The sequence below is a fragment of the Telopea speciosissima genome, chromosome 2 (genome assembly GCF_018873765.1).
Source record: "Telopea speciosissima isolate NSW1024214 ecotype Mountain lineage chromosome 2, Tspe_v1, whole genome shotgun sequence".
Lineage (NCBI taxonomy): Eukaryota > Viridiplantae > Streptophyta > Magnoliopsida > Proteales > Proteaceae > Telopea > Telopea speciosissima.
Window position 1 is genome coordinate 14,748,451 of NC_057917.1, and position 21,670 is coordinate 14,770,120.

At 40.5% G+C, this 21,670-nt stretch overlaps 1 protein-coding gene across 1 annotated transcript; it reads right to left on the reverse strand.

Annotated features, from left to right (window-relative positions):
- Positions 1-911: 911 nt before the first annotated feature.
- LOC122650297 (ruBisCO large subunit-binding protein subunit alpha) lies at positions 912-11,413 on the reverse strand. The gene is made up of 8 exons (XM_043843683.1): positions 11,255-11,413; positions 10,342-10,519; positions 9,769-9,890; positions 3,611-3,818; positions 3,321-3,466; positions 2,904-3,210; positions 2,155-2,606; positions 912-1,423 (listed from the first exon to the last, which is right to left on the reverse strand). Exons 1-8 carry the CDS (start codon positions 11,306-11,308, stop codon positions 1,136-1,138), a joined length of 1,755 nt encoding a protein of 584 aa, XP_043699618.1. The 5' UTR covers positions 11,309-11,413; the 3' UTR covers positions 912-1,135.
- Between the last annotated feature and the right edge of the window lie 10,257 nt (positions 11,414-21,670).

Sequence of the window (21,670 nt, forward strand, 5' to 3'; positions counted from 1 at the left end):
CCTATATTTTACATCTTCAACAATCCCATTTTTTTCTTTTCTATTTTTTTTAAAAAAACTCATTTGTTAAGGTCCAAATTCACAATTTTTTTCAAACATTAAAGGAGATGTCATTCAACTATTCCACATTGATTAAAACGTTTAACAAAAATAAGATTTATTCACCGCTTTCAATAATGAAATTAAAATCAAACAAAAGAAATTCACTTAAACCCAAACCGAACCAATTTATTCTGATTCAGTTCGATAAACATCTAGTTTCGATTTCAATTTAAATTCTAAATCAACACCCTTAATAAGATGAAGGTTATAAAGTACCAGGATCAGCTCTGATTTATTCCAATCCGATTTTGATTCAAACCTGTTGAAATCAACTGATTCTGATAATCAATTCTTAAACATTGAATCGGATTAAAAAATAAGATAAAAAAAAACGTTGTCCGATCATGTAACTCCTGCACCCAAACACATGAACATGCAAAATTATCACCCTACCTCTTTTGAAACCTAAAATCCCATTCATGCATGTGCAATAAGACAAAGGTTGAAGTACCTAGATCAACTCTGATTGATTCCAATCCAATTTTGATTCAAATCTGTTGAAATCGATCGATTCTGATAATCAATTTCTAAATATTGAATCAGATTAAAAAATGAGGTAAAAAGAATATTGTCCGATCATATAGACGACTCATGAGCATGCAAAATTATCACCCTACCCCTTTTGAAACTGAAAATCCCATTCATGCATGTGCTCAGATTGCAAAACACGACCTATTGGCTATTAATTCACCCATTCGGTGGAGTTCTGGAGTCGCCGTAGTTCTAGACTAATAATATTGACAAAGTTAAGTAGCAACAACTGGGTATATTTAGTGATAGTTGAGACGAAGAAGTTTGAAAAATCCCAGTACTGTACGTTAAGATTTAGTCACCATTCCATTATTGTTTCCATCCTAACTCGTACAGAAATAAAAGTATATTCCCGCTGAAATGCTGCCTTCATCGCCAAAGCACTTTAGTTTGAAGTTTGAACCACCACATGTGGCAGCAGTGAACACCCTCATGGCCTCATTCTATCTGTATGGATCACAAAGCCAGCCTCACAGCACTCGTCTACAAAAGTTTCCTCACCTTACACGGCAAGACCTTGAGGAGGTGCAGACGCAGGTGTCTTTGGCTTAGGCTTCTCCACTACAATTGCCTGAGTAGTGAGGACCATTCCTGCCACAGAAGCTGCATTCTGTAATGCACACCTAGCCACCTTAGCAGGGTCAATCACACCAGTTTTAATCAAGTTCTCGAACTTGTCTGTCATGGCATTGTACCCAACTTCCCACTCACTTGCCTTGATCTTCTCTACAACAACCTCACCTTCCACACCAGCATTCTGAGCAATCAAGGCTGCCGGTGCTACCAAAGCCTGCAAGATGAACAGAAAATGATGATTCATTCAATATAGGTCGTTGTTTGTTTCATTATAAAATTTTCCGTGCAAATGATATTATACCTGAATTTTTCTCCATGTAAAATTTCCTAAGTCAATGCCTAACTTTTTGTATATTACATAAGAACATTCAGAAGATTTTATTTTTCCACCTTTTTACATGGAAACAAACGAGCTATAATAACACATCATTACTGGGGAAAAAAAATATATGTTTTGCAAGTGGGTATAGTAGAACATAATAGAGCTTCGCCAATGAAATGAGAAAAATACTACCAAAGGAGGGGAATAAAAGGAGATTAGGTAAAGGGGTTTCTTAACAGACACCCCTCTCCCAAGTCTCGGAAAACCAACCCTTTTCACAGCAAAGAAAAGGTATCCCACAATCACCCAAGGTTCATCAATTCAGAAAGGCCAAACAGGACCGAGATTGGGCAAAGGGGTTTCTTAACAGACACAACCCGTGCAAGCCTTATCCCTTGCCCAAATAGACTCCTTGGTTGACCCATCATGGGTCATGGCTAGAGGAAATTCTGAAGAGTGCATTCGCAGTCCTCCCATGACCCATTCTGTACCACTGCTTAGTTTGTTTCTGAACCAATTATACAGTCATTTAATATTCTTCTTATATTCATTCTATACTTCTTTTTTTTCCAAGACAATTTGACCTTCCACTCAGTTTTACAATGGGTGTTAAGTCTTCTTACCTTCTGCACAATGTCAGCCCCAAGCCTTTCATCCGCATCTTCAAGCTTGTCCTTAATCGCAGGGACATAACTGGCTAGGTGAACCAGAGCTGTCCCACCACCGGGTACAATCCCTTCCTCAATGGCAGCAAAAGTGGCATTCTTGGCATCCTCAATTCGAAGTTTACGATCCTCAAGCTCAGTCTCTGTTGCAGCTCCTACTTTTATAACAGCAACTCCACCCGAAAGCTTGGCAATTCTCTCAGCCAGCTTCTCAGAATCGTAGACGGAATCTGTCTCAGCCAACTCCTTTTTTATCTGTGCAATTCTAGCTTGGATCTCATCCTTAGTTGCAGCATCAGCAATAATTGTGGTTGAGTCCTTAGTAATTGTCACCTTTCTTGCCACACCAAGTTGCTCAACTGAGGTGTTCTCTATCAGCAACCCCAGATCACTAGCTTGATACTCAGCTCCTGTACGAAGAAGATATTAAGAATTAAAAAACATAAACCAACGAAACTGCACGAGTTCCTTCATCAAAACCTTAAAAAAAACTAGCAAGAGATTTGAAGCTTAACGATGGAAGTAAATTTTAGGATGAAGTGAATGACATGGGCAGAATCTAGATTATACATTTATGCAGCACTTAAAGCCAGCCAAAAAAATTTTGGGGCGGGGGAGGGTTTGGGGGGAGGGGGAGAGAAAAAAAAGATGTGAAAACCCAAGAAAAAAAAACTATATTCCAGGAGGAGGGAGAATGAACAGAGTACCAGTCAAAATTGCAATGTCTTGAAGCAAAGCCTTTCGCCTTTCACCAAAACCAGGTGCTTTGATAGCAGCAACATTGACAATACCACGTAACTTGTTCACAACTAGAGTAGCCAAAGCCTCCCCAGCAACATCTTCAGCAATAATAAGCAAAGGAGACCTCAGTTGTGTGGTCTTCTCTAACAGCGGGATTATATCCTTTATCACTGAAATTTTTTGATCAGTCACCAGGACCCTGGCATTTTCAAATTCAGCTACCATTTTCTCTGGGTTAGTTACAAATTGTGGGGAGATATAACCACGGTCAATCTGCAAACCAAGCACAAAGAGGTACATCATCAGACATCAAATAAGAAACAGGTAGGACATAAAGAGAGTAAGACTAAACTGCTACCAGAGATATGATGAGAAACACTGACCTCCATTCCTTCTTCAACATCAACAGTTGTCTCAAAAGATGATGAAGACTCAATGGACAAAACCCCATCAGGGCCAACCTTGTCGATTGCATCAGCAATCATGGTCCCAATAACCTCATCATTGCCGGCAGAAATTGTGGCAACAGCTGAAATATGTTCAATGAAAATTAGAGAAATAATGAAGGAAAAAAAATTCATTTTCCATGTAATCATAAGAAGTCACTTTGGTACCACACCAGGCATTACATTTATATAAAATTTAGATCTAAGACATTAACCAAGCTCAATACCTTTAACATCATCACGGCCTTTAACAGGCATAGCTTTCTTCTCCAACTCTTCCACTAGCCCCTGTACAGTTTTATCAATCCCTTTCTTAATTGAGACCGGATTTGCACCAGAAGTAACACTCAATAAGCCTAATTTGATGATTTCACGTGCAAGAACTGATGCCGTCGTTGTCCCATCACCAGCAGAATCATTCGTTTTACTCGCGACCTTCATCCACAATGCAGATCATTAAAGTTCAAAATTTATGAGCATCAGCCATCAGGCTGGGTTCCTTCCATTTCCATGTTTCACTCTAATAAGGACACAACCAGATAAAATGAGTGATGCAATTAAGCGTAGGGATAACTAGAGATATTTATGTAATTTGTTTTCTGTTTATCTTTAGTTTGTTAGATTCGTTAATAGCAAGTAGGACATAGAGTTTTAGTTTCATTCAAATTTGTTTTCAGTTTGAGTCCAGTGAGGAGAATTTGATTTCTTTATAAACTGGCAAGTAACCTACGATTGAAGATGGAATTTAATGGAATTTAAATTGAAGGAACTAAAAGAGCCATGGGCAGACCTAAAATGACCCTAGGAGAAGTGGTGAAGAAGACAATCATAGCTTAGGACTTGTATTAAGTGTGACCTCGAATAGAGCTAATTGGAGGGCAAGGATCGATGTAGCCAACCCCATTTTGTTGTAGTTGTTATTGTTTGAGCAGACAGAATCCTTCATGAACAAGGATCTGAATCAGACCCCCCAAAAAAATAATATTGCTGCAATATGATGTACTTGGGTAAAGATTTTGGAGAATGTCTGCTTATTCAAGATATCTAAAGCTCAGTGTAGGATGGCTTTTCACTGGATTTCATTACAGTGGTCAGCAGAATTGGAATTGTTTACAGACAGACTGACTGGTTTTCAGGGTTGTGCTCTTTGTAGGGTCTCTCCAGTTCAGATTCGCACCTTACCTCTCAGCTCTACTCTGTGGCTTTGTTAAGCCTACTATTGATGATAACCGAGTAGGTTCCATTATGCAAACGGATGGCAATGTAATGTAGAACTGAAATGAAAGTTCAACCAGTCCCAACACAGGATCTGAATCAGGGGAAAAGAGGTTCAATTCGATGGGGTTAAGACTGGAATGGTCTAATAGGATGTGGTATAGTTCAAGGGTAAGGGTAATGTAATTAGAGGGAAATAAATATAAGGACAATAGGGAAGTCAAGGGGTGATGCAACAGATCTACAACAAGTAGTAATAATGAGTTTCGACTGAAAAGGTGATGTCTCTAATGGCTAGAATGCTTGAAAAGAATGAGAACAATGATTGAAGAGTAACCTCCTGGGTTTCCCACCGCAAGGAGTCAGCTTGGATCACACTCCAGCTCCATCACCAAGGATCAACCACCATGGATTTACTTCAAAAGAAAGCAACTGCTTACAACAATATTCAATTATCTAAGTTCTCCCTTTTGGCTGAAAAACAACCTTACATATAAATAGAAGCAAAGGCTTCCAAGAAAAGACATCAAAATCCAACTTTCATAATACTTGACTTTAGGAAACCTCCTACCAAACATTGATTTATTACCACCAACCCCTACCTAACTTTGACATTGGAGCCTCCTTTGACAATGGAGCCTTCCTTTGACAATAAGTCCCCCTTTATAAACAATACCTACCACCCACACATAACACATGTTAAAAAACATAGATTGACCAAACCCAACTTGCATGGGTTGGGCCTAGGCCAAAGCCCATTAGGACTAATAAAAGTTGGGCCTATGATGTTGGATTTGATCCACATCAATAGTCCTAGCTCATTATGGGTCAATATGCCTAGTGCATTAAGGTTGGGCTGATCTTCATCACACAAGCAACAAACTTCTTCTTTTTCTTCCTTGAGTACACCATTGGTTCTGCATCAACTATCCCTGGCTTGAAAACATTAGTCTCCGACGAATGGGTGAAGGCCATATAACGTTCGTACAAGTCCGGATCAAGCTTCTTGAAGTCATTGGCGTGTATCCAAGTGCTATCATGTCGTGGGCGACCCTTCCATTTGACGAGAAAGGCATGGTAACCGGTGCCACGACGAGTGGTTTTGTACATGTCGTCCAAAACTTCTTTAATGATAGTTGTGGGTGGGGACTGAAGTTGGGGCAATCTTAGCATCTGCTCCGTATCACCATCGTCAGAATGATGTCCCAATTACACATGGAGATCAACAACGTTGAAAATGTTGCTAATGTTCATATCTTCAGGCAGCTCTAACATGTAGGCGTTAGGTCCAATGCGTTTCAGCACCTTGTATGGACCCATTTTCTTAGGATGAAGCTTGGTATTGAAGCCTGGCTGGAACCTCTCTGGCTGAATACGCACCATCACCATATCTCCTAACTGGAACTCGACAAAACGGCGATGGTGATCAGCTATGGCTTTGTATACTTCATTGTTGAGGGCGATGCGTCGCCTAACATCAGCATGCACCTCAATGATGTGCCTAATGAACTCATCAGCTTCAAGACTGAGGCATGCTTGATCTCCATGTGTACGTGGGGCATCATTCTAACGATGGTGATACGGAGCAGATGCTAAGACTGCCCCAACTTCAATCCCCACCTACAGATATCATTGAAGAGGTTTTGGACATGTACAAAACCACTCGTCGTGGCACTGGTTACCATGCCTTTCTCGTCAAATGGAAGGGTCGCCCACGACATGAAAGCACTTGGATACACGCCGATGACTTCAAGAAGCTTGATCCGGACTTGTACGAACGTTATATGGCCTTCACCCATTCGTCGAAGACGAATGTTTTCAAGCCAGGGAGAGTTGATGCAGAACCAAGGGTGTACTCAAGGAAGAAAAAGAAGACGGTTGTTGCTTGTGTGATGAAGATCAGCCCAACCTTAATGGGCTAGGCCTATTGACCCATAATGGGCTAGGACTATTGCTGTGGACCAAATCCAACATCATAGACCCAACTTTTATTAGTCCAAATGGGCTTTGGCCTAGGCCCAAGACTAAGGCCCAACCCATGCAAGTTGGGTTTGGTCAATCTATGTTTTTTAACATGTGTTATGTGTGGGTGGTAGGTATTGTCAATAAAGTAGGCCTTATTGTCAATAAAGTAGGCCTTATTGTCAAAAGAAGGCTCCATTGTCAAAGGAGGCTCCAATGTCAAAGTTAAATAGGGGTTGGTGGTAATAAGTCAATAGTTAGTGGTAATAAGTCAATGTTTGGTAGGAGGTTTCCTAAAGTCAAGTATTAGGAAAGTTGGATTTTTATGTCCTTTCTTGGAAGCCTTTGCTTCTATTTATATGTAAGGTTGTTTTCAACCAAAAGGGAAAACTTGGATAATTGAATATTATTGATAGCAATTGTTTTCTTTTAAAATAAATCCATGGTGTTTGATCCTTGGTAATGGAGCTGGTGTGTGATCCAAGCTGACTCCTTGCGGTGGGAAACCCAGGAGGTTACTCTTCAATCATTGTTTTCATTCTTCTCAAGCATTCCAGCCATTAGAGACATCACCTTTTCAGTCGAAACTCATTATTACTACTTGTTGTAGATCTGTTACATCACCCCTTAACTTCCCTATTGTCCTTATACTTATTTCCCTCTAATTACATTACCCTTCCCCTTGAACTATACCACATCCTATTAGACCATCCCAGTCTTAACCCCATCGAAAAGTTAATGCAGAACCAAGGATGTACTCAAGGAAGAAAAAGAAGAAAGGTGTTGCTTGTGTGATGAAGATCAGCCCAACCTTAATGGGCTAGGCCTATTGACCCATAATGGGCTAGGACTATTAATGTGGATCAAATCCAACATCATAGGCCCAACTTTTATTAGTCCTAATGGGCTTTGGCCTAGGCCCAAGACTAAGGCCCAACCCATGCAAGTTGGGTTTGGTCAATCTATGTTTTTTAACATGTGTTGTGTGGGTGGTAGGTATTGTCAATAAAAGGGGCCTTATTGTCAAAGGAAGGCTCCATTGTCAAAGGAGGCTCCAATGTCAAAGTTAGGTAGGGGTTGGTGGTAATAAGTCGATGTTTGGTAGGAGGTTTCCTAAAGTCAAGTATTAGAAAAGTTGGATTTTGATGTCCTTTCTCGGAAGCCTTTGCTTCTATTTATATGTAAGGTTGTTTTCAGCCAAAAGGGGGAACTTGGATAATTGACTATTGTTGTAAACAGTTGCTTTCTTTTGAAGTAAATCCATGGTATTTGATCATTGGTGATGGAGCTGGTGGGTGATCCAAGCTGACTCCTTGCGGTGGGAAACCCAGGAGGTTACTATTCAATCATTGTTCTCATTCTTCTCAAGCATTCCAGCAATTAGAGACATCACCTTTTCAATCGAAACTCATTTTTACTACTTGTTGTAGATTTGTTGCATCACCCCTTGACTTCCTTATTGTCCTTATATTTATTTCCCTCTAATTACATTACCCTTACCCTTGAACTATACCACATCCTATTAGACCATCCCAGTCTTAACCCCATCAAATTGAACCTCTTTTCCCCTGATTCAGATCCTGTGTTGGGACTGGTTGATCTTTCATTCCAGTTCTACATTATTTGGTGTCAGAGCCATGACTCTAAAAGACAACAATCAAACCCTTCCACCTGCTCCAGATCCTATGGCAACAGTGATCGCCATGTTTCAGCAACTCAGAGAACAATAGAAGACTATAAGTGATTGACTGCTGGCCTTGGAAGAACGGCAACGCACTTCTCCTCCTCAGGATTATTCAACCAATCACCCTTTTGAGGAAGAGAGATATCAGATGAGGTCCGAAGTTCATCGCAATAATCGACGGACACCTGAAGGCAACCAACAAAGAGGATCCCCTCAATGACCTACTTTTGAAGAATATATGAGGTCTTACTTTGATGGAGAAACTGAAGCACCCCGTCGACGAGACGACTCCCATAAAGTCAGCTTGGATCACACACCAACTCCATCACCAAGGATCAAACACCATGCATTTACTTCAAAAGAAAGCAACTACTTACAACAATATTCAATTATCCAAGTTCCCCCTTTTGGCTGAAAACAACCTTACATATAAATAGAAGCAAAGGCTTCCAAGAAAGGACATCAAAATCCAACTTTCTTAATACTTGACTTTAGGAAACCTCCTACCAAACATTGACTTATTACCACCAACTATTGACTTATTACCACCAACTATTGACTTATTACCACCAACCCCTACCTAACTTTGACATTGGAGCCTCCTTTGACAATGGAGCCTTCCTTTGACAATAAGGCCCCCTTTATTGACAATACCTACCACCCACACATAACACATGTTAAAAAACATAGATTGACCAAACCCAACTTGCATGTGTTGGGCCTTAGTCTTAGGCCTAAGCCAAAGCCCATTAGGACTAATAAAAGTTGGGCCTATAATGTTGGATTTGATCCACATCAATAGTCCTAGCCCATTTTAGGTCAATAGGCCTAACCCATTAAGGTTGGGCTGATCTTCATCACACAAGCAACAACCTTCTTCTTTTTCTTCTTTGAGTACACCCTTGGTTCTGCATCACAATGTCATTGAGGCCTATTCTGAACCCATAGAATGGAGATTCTACTATAACTAATATCTCATCTCCAACTTTAAGTTGGATGTTGGATTCTGTAAGATTGCACGATATAGTCATGTTGCAGTCAAATGAGACTCTAAAGAGATCAACAGACAGAAGCAGAAGCTAGAAGGAGAACCCTGGAGATCTTCCCAGTTCATTAGGCACATACACTCCATAGCCTAATAGAAACCCATTTTCTGGGAGGCAAACGAGTTGCCAATGAACTTGGTAGCAATAAGTTGTTAACTTGTCAATACTAGAGTGTGTTGTTCACCATCTGTTCTTACCAATACTCCTCACTATTTAAGGTCCTTAATTTTTATTAATTCCTTTATTTTTCCCTTCACTAAATGGACCTTCAAAATCTAATCTCCTGTCCAAATCTACCAAACTTTTATTACTGATTGATGATTAAAAATTTGAGATTGATAATGGTTTTCGCAAGTGGCTTGGGGGGCCAGATGTCCCAAGGGCTATAGCAATGATGTTGATGTACATAAGAAGACATTTTTTGTTCTTTTGAAGAATGGGGAAATCAAGTGTCACTATGAGCAGACTAACTTCTTACCTCTCTTATAAGGGCTGCACCAGCATTCTCCATAGCATCTGCAAGTTCAATAGCTCGAGCAATTGTTACCCCATCATTAACCACTTTGGGGTTCCCAAATTCATCCAAGACTACATTCCTCCCTGCAAAAGACAAGTCAGGCTGCTCAATTCAATCAACAGAAGCTATATTAATAAGCTGGATACAGCATTACAAAGAGTGACACATCATCATCCCTTCGTACCAAAAGCCCAACATATTCAGAACAAGAAGCAGCAGACCAACCCTTTACAAACACTATCATTTCCCAGAAATGTAAAAATTACTAAATTAACAAGTCTTTTCCAGTGAGAATCATCAAGGAAATAACATAAACACGGCAGGGAAAACGATAAAATGACTCGAGGAGAAAATAAATATCAACAATACAGAATGTTGAACAGATAGTACACATCACTAGTTGTTTTAAGACAACGAAATTATGGCAAATAAATAACCACCAAATGGGTCTGCTTGCCTCCTGGGTCTTTAGAGTCTAGAGAGCATGTCACGATTAAGACAATTCAAATAACACTACTATAAGAGAAAGAATACCTCTAGGACCCAGAGTAACTCCTACAGCATCAGCCAGCTTATCAATGCCAGCCTGTAGTGCCGACCTAGAACTCTGATCAAAGGCAATGTCCTTTGCCCTTGCTTGCACAACAAACCTCCTGCTTGAAGGCCTGTAATTCAGCTTTTGCCCCTGATTCACCCTCCGTCTCAAGCTCTCCTGCATCAACAAATCATGAACTCATTGACAAGTTCTAATTATTCAAACAGAAGTGTACAAAAACTTCAAACCAAAAATACAAAATTAAAGCCCGAGTGGTTTTGGAGAACCAAGACAATGCTTTCCAGCAGGACAAATAACAAACTGGAAAAGCTACAGATGAAAGGGGAAAAGTTGTAATGGATACTTAGAAGAAAAAGATAGCAAAATGACCCTACAGAAAAGGGAATAAGAAGCTGAAAACATAGATTCGTAAAAACGGACAAAATCCAACTATGACTTTGGGTAGATAAATAAGTAGTTGAACAAAAAGGCAACAAATAATGATAATTCACTTCAAACAGAAAAAAAACAAAACAAAACAAAACAAAAAACCACAATCTGAACTGTACGAATTCCAAATAGAATGCAAAAGCATATAATGAAAGCATACAATCCATTCTAGAAACACTTCTAAAACCCTCAAATGAAACCCATACACATCGTATACACCATATCTAATCACCAACAGATGAAATGCCACAAACAGTACATGTTATAGCTTGAAAAACATGAAGATGCCAACATCTACCTCCAGTAGTAAGTAAAGGAACACAATCTAACGGAAAATCGAATTGCTTTCAGAAACTGTGAATTTCAAGTTTCCACTATAGAAATAAACACGAAACACAAAATTAAAGCTACTTCGGAAATGACGTAAAATGAAATGAGAGGAAGAGAAGAGATAGAGAATACCTGTCTGGGAGAACGAATGATAGATGCAGTCGATATGGCATTTGCTGACGCCATTTCCACCGAGAAATGAAAGGAATTAGGGTTTTGAAGGTCGTCTCAAACTCTCAGCTCAGCTACTCTGCGAGCAATACTACGATGCACACGGTGGATAAGGAGTCAGGCTTTGTAAAATGGACTTTGTAATGGGCTTTTGCATTCGGGGCGGAGTTTCCAGAAGATTCCTCCCCCGCGACTTCGAGAACCGTTCGGGGCTTAATTACGTTCACTGGAGCGATCATTATCTACTCTATTTCCCCACGTCCCTCTAAGGGTGAAAATTACCACCTTACCCCTGCCCGAACATACTGCCTAGGTGGGGTCCACCCCCTACTAGGGGATTATGATCTTCTCCAATTCCTAAAGTGTGGCAGTGCGGCAGTGCTAGGTGGAGATGTTGACACCGGGCAGCCACCGCATCCAACGGTCCGAGCTCATTAATATAGACGGTTGGATGCAGCAACTGTCAGGTGTCGACATCTCCACCTAGCACTGTCGCACTGCCACACTTTAAGGAATTGGAGAGGATAATTTTCCTATACTAGAGGGACTTGGGGAATTGGACTGCTCAGGAAATAGAGCAAATAATTTTCCTCACTGGAGGCAGATGTGCCCTAGCATGTCACATAAGATTTTTGTTTCATAGTTAAGTTATAGTGCGCATATATCAAGGATGGCCAATATGTGGAAAAATAGACTTCTTATTTCCTCCCAAAAAGAAGGGGACAGTTTTCATACACACTGAGTAAACCATGCATGTGAGAGGGTGGGAGTTTCGAGGCATTACTAGGGGTGGAGGGTTTATGACTTTTCCAACTCCATGTGAGAGGGGACACAATCGTGCATGCTTGTACGAAATCTTTGGCTAAAAAAGAAACAAGAAGGATATGTGTATTTCTAATTTTTGGGAAATAGTTTTTCTTACGGGAGTATGGCCTACGCCAGCACTCCCATGTGTCTACCTTTCTCCTCAAAACAAGAAGGCAAAGGTGTCTTTTCATACGGGGAGGAGAGAGATAGAATCGTGGGAGTGCTGGCGTAAGCCACACTCTGGGACAAAGTTCTTTTTCCCTTATATTTTTAAGTATATAGGTCTAGGACTGAATGATGTGTGATAAACCCAAAATCACACTGGCCAATCGTGAGCCACCACGTGTCCCAGCCTAAGGGGGAAGGCCATCCCAAGCCCGGCTACCTTACGTTTCACTTGATTGGTCTGGATGGGAAACTACCATCAAGGTCCAAGTCCAGGTACTACGGGCTACAACCACCACCAAGGAAGTCCAAGTACTATAGGCTACTACCACCGCCAACAACGAGATATACATCATCTCATGGGCACTAGGCACCGCCTACCAGCCACATAGTCCCAAATGGACTCAAGCACCAAGGATCTTATCCAACATGTATAGATGTCTATCTACTAGGGACATCCACCCTACCGGGACTCTACCTCCCGTAGGGAGACAACCAACCAAGGAAGAACCCTACTACCTAGGAACTCTATCAACTACGAGGATTACTCGTCATCAACTGGGACTCTCCACACTGTCACACTCCACTATAAATGCGAAGGTACTCTACCCCATCAACCCATCTTGAATTTTAACTATTCATCTGTTTGCTCAGAGAGATCTAACTTAGGCATCGGAGAGTCTTAGGACGGAACCACACCGGTTCTCCTTTGTCACCCAGGTCCATTTGCAGGTTACGGCACTCGAAGGGACCACCAGACGATTTCTTGACGCAACAATGTGTATTTCTATTTTTAAGGTAAAATCCACTTTAAACATACAATGGATCAGGTAGTTCTTGCGTGGTAAGAAGCTTAACTCAGCTGTCATTCTTAAAAAATGTTTCAAGGTTGATTCCCTAATCTCCATTTGACCCCTTCGATTTTACCTTCTATAGACTGTGATTGTCCAATTGAATTTTTAAACACCATTGACATACCATCAATGGAATCTCTAATGCTTATTTCAGCTCACAACTTTATAGGGTGGCCCAATCTTATTGTGTACAAGAGCAAATTTATTGGTTGGATCTTAACTTTAGTATGGTAGGAGTTGAGGGTGAGGCAAATGCAAGAGGGGATGTACAAGGGTTTGATAATTGTTGGAAAATAGGCTTCAGATCAGTAGAGTTTGGACTTCATCAAAACAGTTAATCGAGTACCTCCCGAAGAAGGATTAGGTGATGTTAGCATGGAAGTATTTTCCTCTTCTTTCAGACTTTTATAATGTGTGTATTTTATTTTTATTTTTTTTGATGAAAGTGTAATCACACAAATCACACACCAATTCCAAAAGGTTAACCGACTTTTAGGATCGTGGAATGGCGGATATACACAACACACATCGGATGTGTGAGTATGGCTTGTGTTATAATGTGTGTATTGAAATTAACAATTTCTCCTTAAGAATATTGCGACAAGGCTATAATGGGGATTATGGGATAACTAGCCAAGAAGGGAAGGCTCAAGAGGTGGAGGGTGAACGTGCAAACGGATGTACAAGATCAATTGTTATCTCTTTTAGTTTAATTGTCCTTTTGTTTCTTTCATTTTAAAAAAAGAAAGTTCCCCCTTCTCCTCTCCAACAATTGTTAAAAAACTAGGTTTTTCGACTCTATTCGTCCTTCTCAAAATGTAGTGATTCGGGTGGATCAAGATGTTGTAAGGGCCAATCGTGGTTAGTTATTTTTTACTGACCTCCTTTGTTGTAGACATCTTCTTGAAATAGTGAATGGAGAGGAGAGAAACGGAGAGTTGAACTTAGTCCTCTCTCTTTCTCTCTCTCTCCAATCAATTTTTTTTTTAATTAAGAATTCCTTTTTCCTTCATTTCTTAATTTGTTTTCAACACTATGCTTTATTTCCTCTCTTTTTTCCTTCTAATTTCCAACTCTATTCTTTTATCGCCTCTAGCTGTCTGGCCAAGAGGTAAGGGAGTCAGAGATCTATGGGCAAACAAAAAATGGAAAAGTTCAAAACCTATGGCCCAAAGGCCTAAATCCCATGAATGAAAATCGGTTCCAAACTGTGCCCGAACTATTTCAAGCCTTGCTATAGGGGTAGCCCGACACGAGGAAGACTATTTAAGAACCAAAGATCAACAATCCAATCAATTATTGGGCTTGGTTTTGATTTTAGAGACTGATTAGTTAATCAACTGTTTTTGTTCTGAGGGTGTGTGACATTGCCAAACCCGATCGAAACTGACCGAACCAAATTGACATGTAGAAATGTTGCGTTACTTTTTGAAGCTTAGAAAAACCATTTGAACTCTTCTTAACCATAAAAGAAACGAAAGTACTTTTTTTGGATGAATACAAAATTCATTACCAAAGAAGAGAAAAAAAAGAACAGATACAACAAGAATGAAGCCCAATCTTTACATAAGAAGGGAGGAGGAGGAATGGTCTTGTAAGATAGAACAAGGGAGACCCCAACAATTTAAAATAAGCTTATTTCTAGGGGAATCAATATATTGACTACGAGACCCTGAAATCTTGGCTTTGACATCAAAGAGAATAAAATACCAGTTACCCTACTAAGTGAAATCAGAGTTCATATCCAATCTGCTGAAACTAGAGCTGTAAATAGCTATATCTCCTACTGAGTGACGGAGAACTCCATTGGGGTGCCAGAAGTCGAGTCAGAATTTAGTAGAAGATCAATTATCAATATGAGATATAATGGTTCCATAAGCAAGAGGTCTGAGCTTAAAGATTTTCCTCTAAACCCACGAAGCATTAGATGAAGGAGAATCGTCCAGATTGAGTCCTTGCACAAGAGGCGCAAATAGACTTAATCAACCCAAACACTCTTCTTCTTAGTTGCAATCTTCCAAATCAATTTGAGAATACTGGAATGGTTGATATCTTTGATTCTTCTCAAGCCAAGACACCATTTTTCTTTGGGGAGACAAACAGAAGCCCAACTGATGGGGTTAAGGAATTCGGCCGAATCACAACTCTTCCAAAGAAATATACACATGAGAGATTATGGCTTTGAAATAGTAGGCTGAGGGAGACCAAATATAGTAGACCAATAAATTTATGAAGTCTGAAGGATAGATCTTATCAACTCAAGGTAGCCTATATTGGATAAGAGTTTGCCTTTCCAAAACCGAAGCTTCTTGTAAACGCGGTCCAAGATGGGGGAACAATGGTGAATTGATAGTGAGGGGATCAAAAGTAAATCCAAGTACTTAACTGGAAGTCGTCCCAAGGAGAACTCAATCTCACTAAGCACAACAAAGAACATGAAGCTTTTAGAGCGATTGATGTAGAGGTCTGGCAAGCAATAGAACTAGGGTAGCAGTAACGATGCAGGGGGAGAGAGCAGCCCTAGAGGATGCCTCTTTGTAGTCTGTTGATAGAAGAAGCCATCATCTTCGGATATACAATGACCAAGGTTCCAAAGGTTGACTTGCTTTTATCACAACTTTTGTTCCCTTTTGGGTCCGTGGATGGACTCTTCGAACTTTCGTTTTTAAGCTTAGAAAGATGCCCTTAAAGACCACTTGTCAAGCTATCTCAATTTGACATGCTTGTTTCTGTCTCCATCAATAGGGTCCTCCCTGGTTACTTTACTAGTTATGGAGGCTTGAGGCAAGGATTTTTTTTTCATACCTCTTTATGTTAATTATGCAAGCTCTAAATGGTAGGTAGCAATGGTTCAAAGAAAGACTTGGATGTAAGGTAGCGGTAGCCTTAGTCTCGGATAGATGATCGTCCCCTGATAAAGTTTCTATGGATGGTTTCATCTCGTGTGTTAAAAACTTAGGAGTTGTAGATGTTGCTTTCTCTGGTTCCAATTTTACATGGTGTAATAACCAAGCTAGCCTAAGTTGTATTTGGAAGAGAATGGATAGAGTCTTCATTAATTATAAATTCTCATTTGGCAAACTAGATACTTTTCACTTGAGTGGAATGTTTTTGGACCACTACTCTTTCGAGTAATTTTAGATCTTTGGTCAGGCAAGCATGTTTTTCTTAGATTTCATTACATGGGTGGACAGTCACTTCAGTCTCAGCCTTTAAGATCGTCTTATCGGTGCCTTTCCATTCTTCTTTCTCTTATTCGCGATCTCTACCCAAAGACATGTTACGTTTACAGGCCGAAATAGCTCGATTGCCAAGTAAAAGTCAAAAGTTGTAGGACCATAGGGATTTAGCTGAGCAGCTATAGTGGCTAAGGTGAGTCTTCCTACACGGTTGGACACCAATTCTAGATGAGGATGTGGGGGTTACCACCACAGCCTCTCCCGATTCGAACGGGCACTTGCAAATGCAGTCCTAGCCTTGGAGCCCATTCCCTTGATAATACTCATCCACGTGTCTACCAAAATTCATCTTGGTGCAAAACTTGGTGCATTTGATATCAGTGCACTTATAATATTAAAACACCCAAAAAGCAACCTTGTTGGCCCTATCCAATTATGTTCCTTGTAACATATAAAGACAAGATTCAATATCTACTAAAAAGAAGACTTTAAGAGGAAAAAGAAAGAAAATCAATATTTAAAAATCAGAATCGGATTGGTCAAATCTGTCATGATTGATCCAATCGATTCAACCTTTTTTTTTATCAGATTTCAGTTGATTTTGATTGATTCTGACCAATTCAGGTCTGAATCAAAATTGATCGATTCAATCCCCGATTCTATTTTTCATAACCATGTTGAAGATCATTAAGAAGAAAAGTTAAAAGGAAAGAATGAAAGATTGTTTACCTTCAAAGAAGAGAAGGAGAAGAACAAAGATACAAAGAAGGGATAGAGAGAACCTCATGCTTATAGTCTTTAGGTATTTCTTACATACTATAACGTGAATAAGATTTGCTTGTTATTTATAATAAAATTGCACCATTCTATATGAAAATTCATTTATTCTTCTTTCCAAAATGGTTTGGAGGATCAAATTTGTTATATTTGATTGGATCAGCCGAGTACTAATATATGGTAACTTGGTTTGGATAACTTGGACACTTTTAGTTATGAGTTGTACCCAACACAAATCCTACTTAAAATAAGGAAATTCATTTATTCTTCTTTCCAAAATGATTTGGAAAATTAGATTTGTCATATTTGTTTGAATTGACCTAGTCTTAATATATGATAATTTGGGTTGGAAATGACACATACAATTATAATAAATATATGTGACTGTCAAGTTACTCACTGTACAACTTGGACACATTTTGTTATGAGCTACTAGGGCTGCATATGGGCCTGGATGGGCTTTTAAAAGCCCTACTCCAATCCTATGTGCTCTTAGCTCAAATCAGGTCTACCCCTTACCAGGCTCAACCCAACCAAGCCGGCTATGATCGACTCCAATTGGGCTGAACTGAGTTGGATTAGCCATGATTGACCCTGGAAATCCCAATTTTTTTTGTCATTTTAGGGCTACCTACGGTTGGGCTAGCCCTATTTTTTTTTTTTTATCATATATATGATGTTATTATTATGTGTATATGGCGGGTGGGGAAAAGAAACCAGCATGGCTACTTACCATTGACCAAAACTGAAAAACGGAGGGAAGTAAATATATTGGAAGATCCAGTTGATGAGATGGGGATGGGATTTTCTGGTGAAGCCTTTGGAAAGTTAAGAACAAAGAAGGATGTTGAATGAGATGGATCTGCCATGGATGAAAGTTGATTAGTTGGCACTGATAAGAAAGTTAACCATCAGTTTGAGGTGATTAGCAAGAATTTTGGCGATGAACTTGTACAAAAGATTGCAGAGGGCATTAGGGTGGAGTCAAACTGAGAGGAAGCACATTCTTTCTTAGGGATAAGACAGAAGAAGGTTTGATTGATAACTTTAATTTGGTTGGGGTTATAAAAGAAGCTCCGAAGGCTAAGATGAGGTCAGATTTAATGATATCCCAAGAAGAAGAGAAGAAGCCCATATTAAACCCATCCAGGCTAGAAGATTTGCTTTGTGAGAGAGGATAACATAAATGATTTCCTCTTAAAGAGGGTAGATTGCAGGGAGGAAAGGAGGGAGAGATTTGACGAGAAGGCCACCGGAGATGGCAGAGGAGGGATTGAGGATAAAGCTGAAAAAGTTAATCGATACAAACTTAATGTCCTGAATAGTGGAGAGAGGAGAGACATCGCTTGAAAGAAAGGAGGTGGAGTTACGATTTATTTTGGACTTGTGAATATAAGCAGAGTTGAAATCACAAAGCTCTAACCACTTAACCCTGGATTTTTGACAGAATAATCTCTCCTCTTGAGCCATTAGGCAAAGGAGCTCGAAGGAGGCAGTGTAGTCCTCAGAGACCACAGAGGCGTTGATGATGTCCAATTGAAGATGCCTGTGGATGTCAGAGAGTCTCGACAGATGAAAATAAGATAGGAGATATTTACATAAGAGGAGAAATTATAAGCTTTAAGAGCACATTTGGCATTACGGAGCTTCCTAGGGAAGGAGATGGAGGGGGGAGTAAGCTTGAAGTAGCATGTTCCAAGCATCTTGAACAATAGAGAGAAAACCAAGGTAGGAAGACCATGTGTTGAAGCATTTGAAGGGTTTAAGACCAATGGAGATGTAAGGCTAAATAAGGATAGAGATGGGCTATAATCGAATATACCATGAACATCAATGATGGCATTGGAAGAGGGGAAGGAGGTCAATCAAGCTTAATTAACAATACACCTGTTGAACTTACAAATGATTTTGAACTCTCCACTACGCTTATTATGCTAAGTAAACTTAAGACTAGACCATCTTAGGTTGTCCATGCCAATGTCTTTTTGTACAGTCATTGAATGCATCCACAAAAAGATCATCCAAATGTCTGCCAACTTATTTTTTGTGAACAAATCTTATAACATTGAAATCATCTCCCACACCGAGGACTGAGAATCCACTTAGAGAGCAATATTACAAATGTCTACCTAAAGACCTTTTGGAGGGACTATTTGCTACATAGATGACTGAAAAGAGAAACCTAAAATTGCTAGATTGGTTATAAACTTTAAAAGGCATGAATTGAGAGGAGGACTGCAAAATTACCACTTGAATGACATTGGAGTTTCAGAAACACCAAATACGATCATTTGGCTGATGAGAGTAGTTCTAACAAAATCCCTAAAAGGGAAAACTAGGGATACAATGTTGGAGACATTATGATCTTTAATGTAGGTTTCAATGAGGCAAACCATAGATGTATAAGAGGATTTGATCCGTTTTAGCGTGCTTCCCCAGAGAATTGAGGCCCCAAGGGTTCTGGATGAAGTAGCGAGTCATTTGGAAGGAGGGGATAAGTGTAACAAAGACACTTCATAACGGGTCCTAACAAAGGTAACTTGGTGGGTAGAGTCTGAACCTGAGAGAGGATATGAGACATTTTGCTCCATGCTAGCATGACATTTCTTGTGATATTCACAAATGAGGGACTACAAGAAGATAACTGCCCATGGTGAGAGGTAGAAGTCTAGGAGAGTAGTCTGGTTGTCAGGTGAAGAAGATGGGAGAAGAGGGTTGGTGGGTAAAGGAGGGATCCATGTTCAATTGGCTAGGCATCATGGGGGTGTGGGCGAAAGTTTTGGGATGGGCTTCTTTCGGATGAGAGGGGTCGTGGTGATGGACTTCAGGATAGGACCCAATAGTAGAGGGGATGGGTAGGTGGCCCATGAAGATGGACCCAAAATGAAGCTGGTGGGTGGTAATAAGGATGGAGGGTGGCCCAAATGAAGAAGTCCCATGGCACCGAAGAAAGGTGCTATCATTGATGATAGCTAACCGGGGGGCCATAAGAGGGCTTATTTGGGAGAGGAAGGAGTGGGGTAAGGGAAGGGTTGGAGACATGCACAAGGCAAATGGTCCAGGGATGAGAATGTTGGGGGCATAAGCGATCCACAACAAGGTGGAAAGCAACACCATAGAAGAGGGCTTCGCAGAAAGGACAGTCGGGTGAGAGGGATGCGATGGCGAGGAAGACAATTGGACAGTAAGGGAAAAGTCGATAGCTTGAGCAAGGAAAGCAAAAAGGCTATCAAAGTTAGAGGCAAGGCAGGTGATAGGGTTTTGTTCCCTGAGTAATGGGGAGAGAGGGACCAGCACCAAGGAGGATTCCTAATGGTCATGGTCTCAAGTGGATCCGATAGGAGCATCACGAGGTAGCTAAAGATGCAAGTGAGGGTGCTCTTCTTACCATGCCTCGGGGGGGCGATGATATTCAAGAGGTTAAGGTTAGGGTGGACAGAGGGGGGCAGAGAGGGATAGAGGGAGGTGATATGGTGATAAGGGCATAAGGTAGTAGCACCTGTATGAGACGAAAGGGGCTCATGGACGACTTCAAGAACTAAAATAGAATGAGAATCAACAGAGGAAGTAGCAAAGGTAGCAAGAACAGGTTTGGAGGGGTTGAAGGTGATACAAAACGTCAGGAAAGACAGGAGGATGATGAATGCCCAAATACCTTGTAAGATTCACTGATTGGGGTATCTATCGATTCGTAGTCTATGGGTTGATAAAACGAGAAGCCCTCATCATCAACCACCTTAATGGACTTCAGAGGAGGATCGAGAAAGAGTATAACGTACACTAACCTATTCATTTGCTTAGTTCTCCCATCTGTATACAAGGGCTTGCCCATCATTGACCCAATGATACCCTCTTTGAACCAGAAGTGGAGTGGTGAGCTGCGAAGAGTGACCAGATGGGGATAGTGCTAAGTTTGATGTGGTCAAGGTGTAAGTGGCGAAGGAGGATGGGCCTGCAAACAACATGCCAAGGGCTACCCTCAAGGACAAGATTCTTATCTTCTTCTGTAGAGAATTTGAAGATGAAAAAGCCATTGTCAAGCAGGGAAGAATCTATAGACCGTTTCAATTTCCTTTGCTTTGATAGTGATTGCTTTGACAATAGTGAAGGGAGGGGGGAGGGGGGCGACTTCCAATGAACTGGCTTAACAAGGAAGTGAGGCATTTCAGAGCTTCACTCTCCAGTAAGCTCACATGGCAAAGAGCTAACTTTGAGGTTCCAACCATAGAAGATGCGACAAAGCAAAGGGACAACAAACCTTCTATGATAGAGGTTTGGACCTGATCGACGAGGGAGTTCAGTGCAACACTTTGTTTGAGAGAGGGCTAGATGGTGGCAGCACCACACCAAAGCTTGCAGCCATGGCGGCTGGCAGGGGTACTCACAGAAAGTGCCCTTCATAGTCCAACATTGTGCATATCTTACTTACTTTCGATGATGCGGGAACTATAAAGTGTGTTAAATCAATGGATGTTCATGTTGGCATTATTTGTGAGGGTAGTACTGTTCATTTTTCCAGGTGATTGTTCCAATCATTTGTTGAATATTCATAATGGCAGTTCATAAAATTGCCAGTTTTATCTGCAATTTCATTT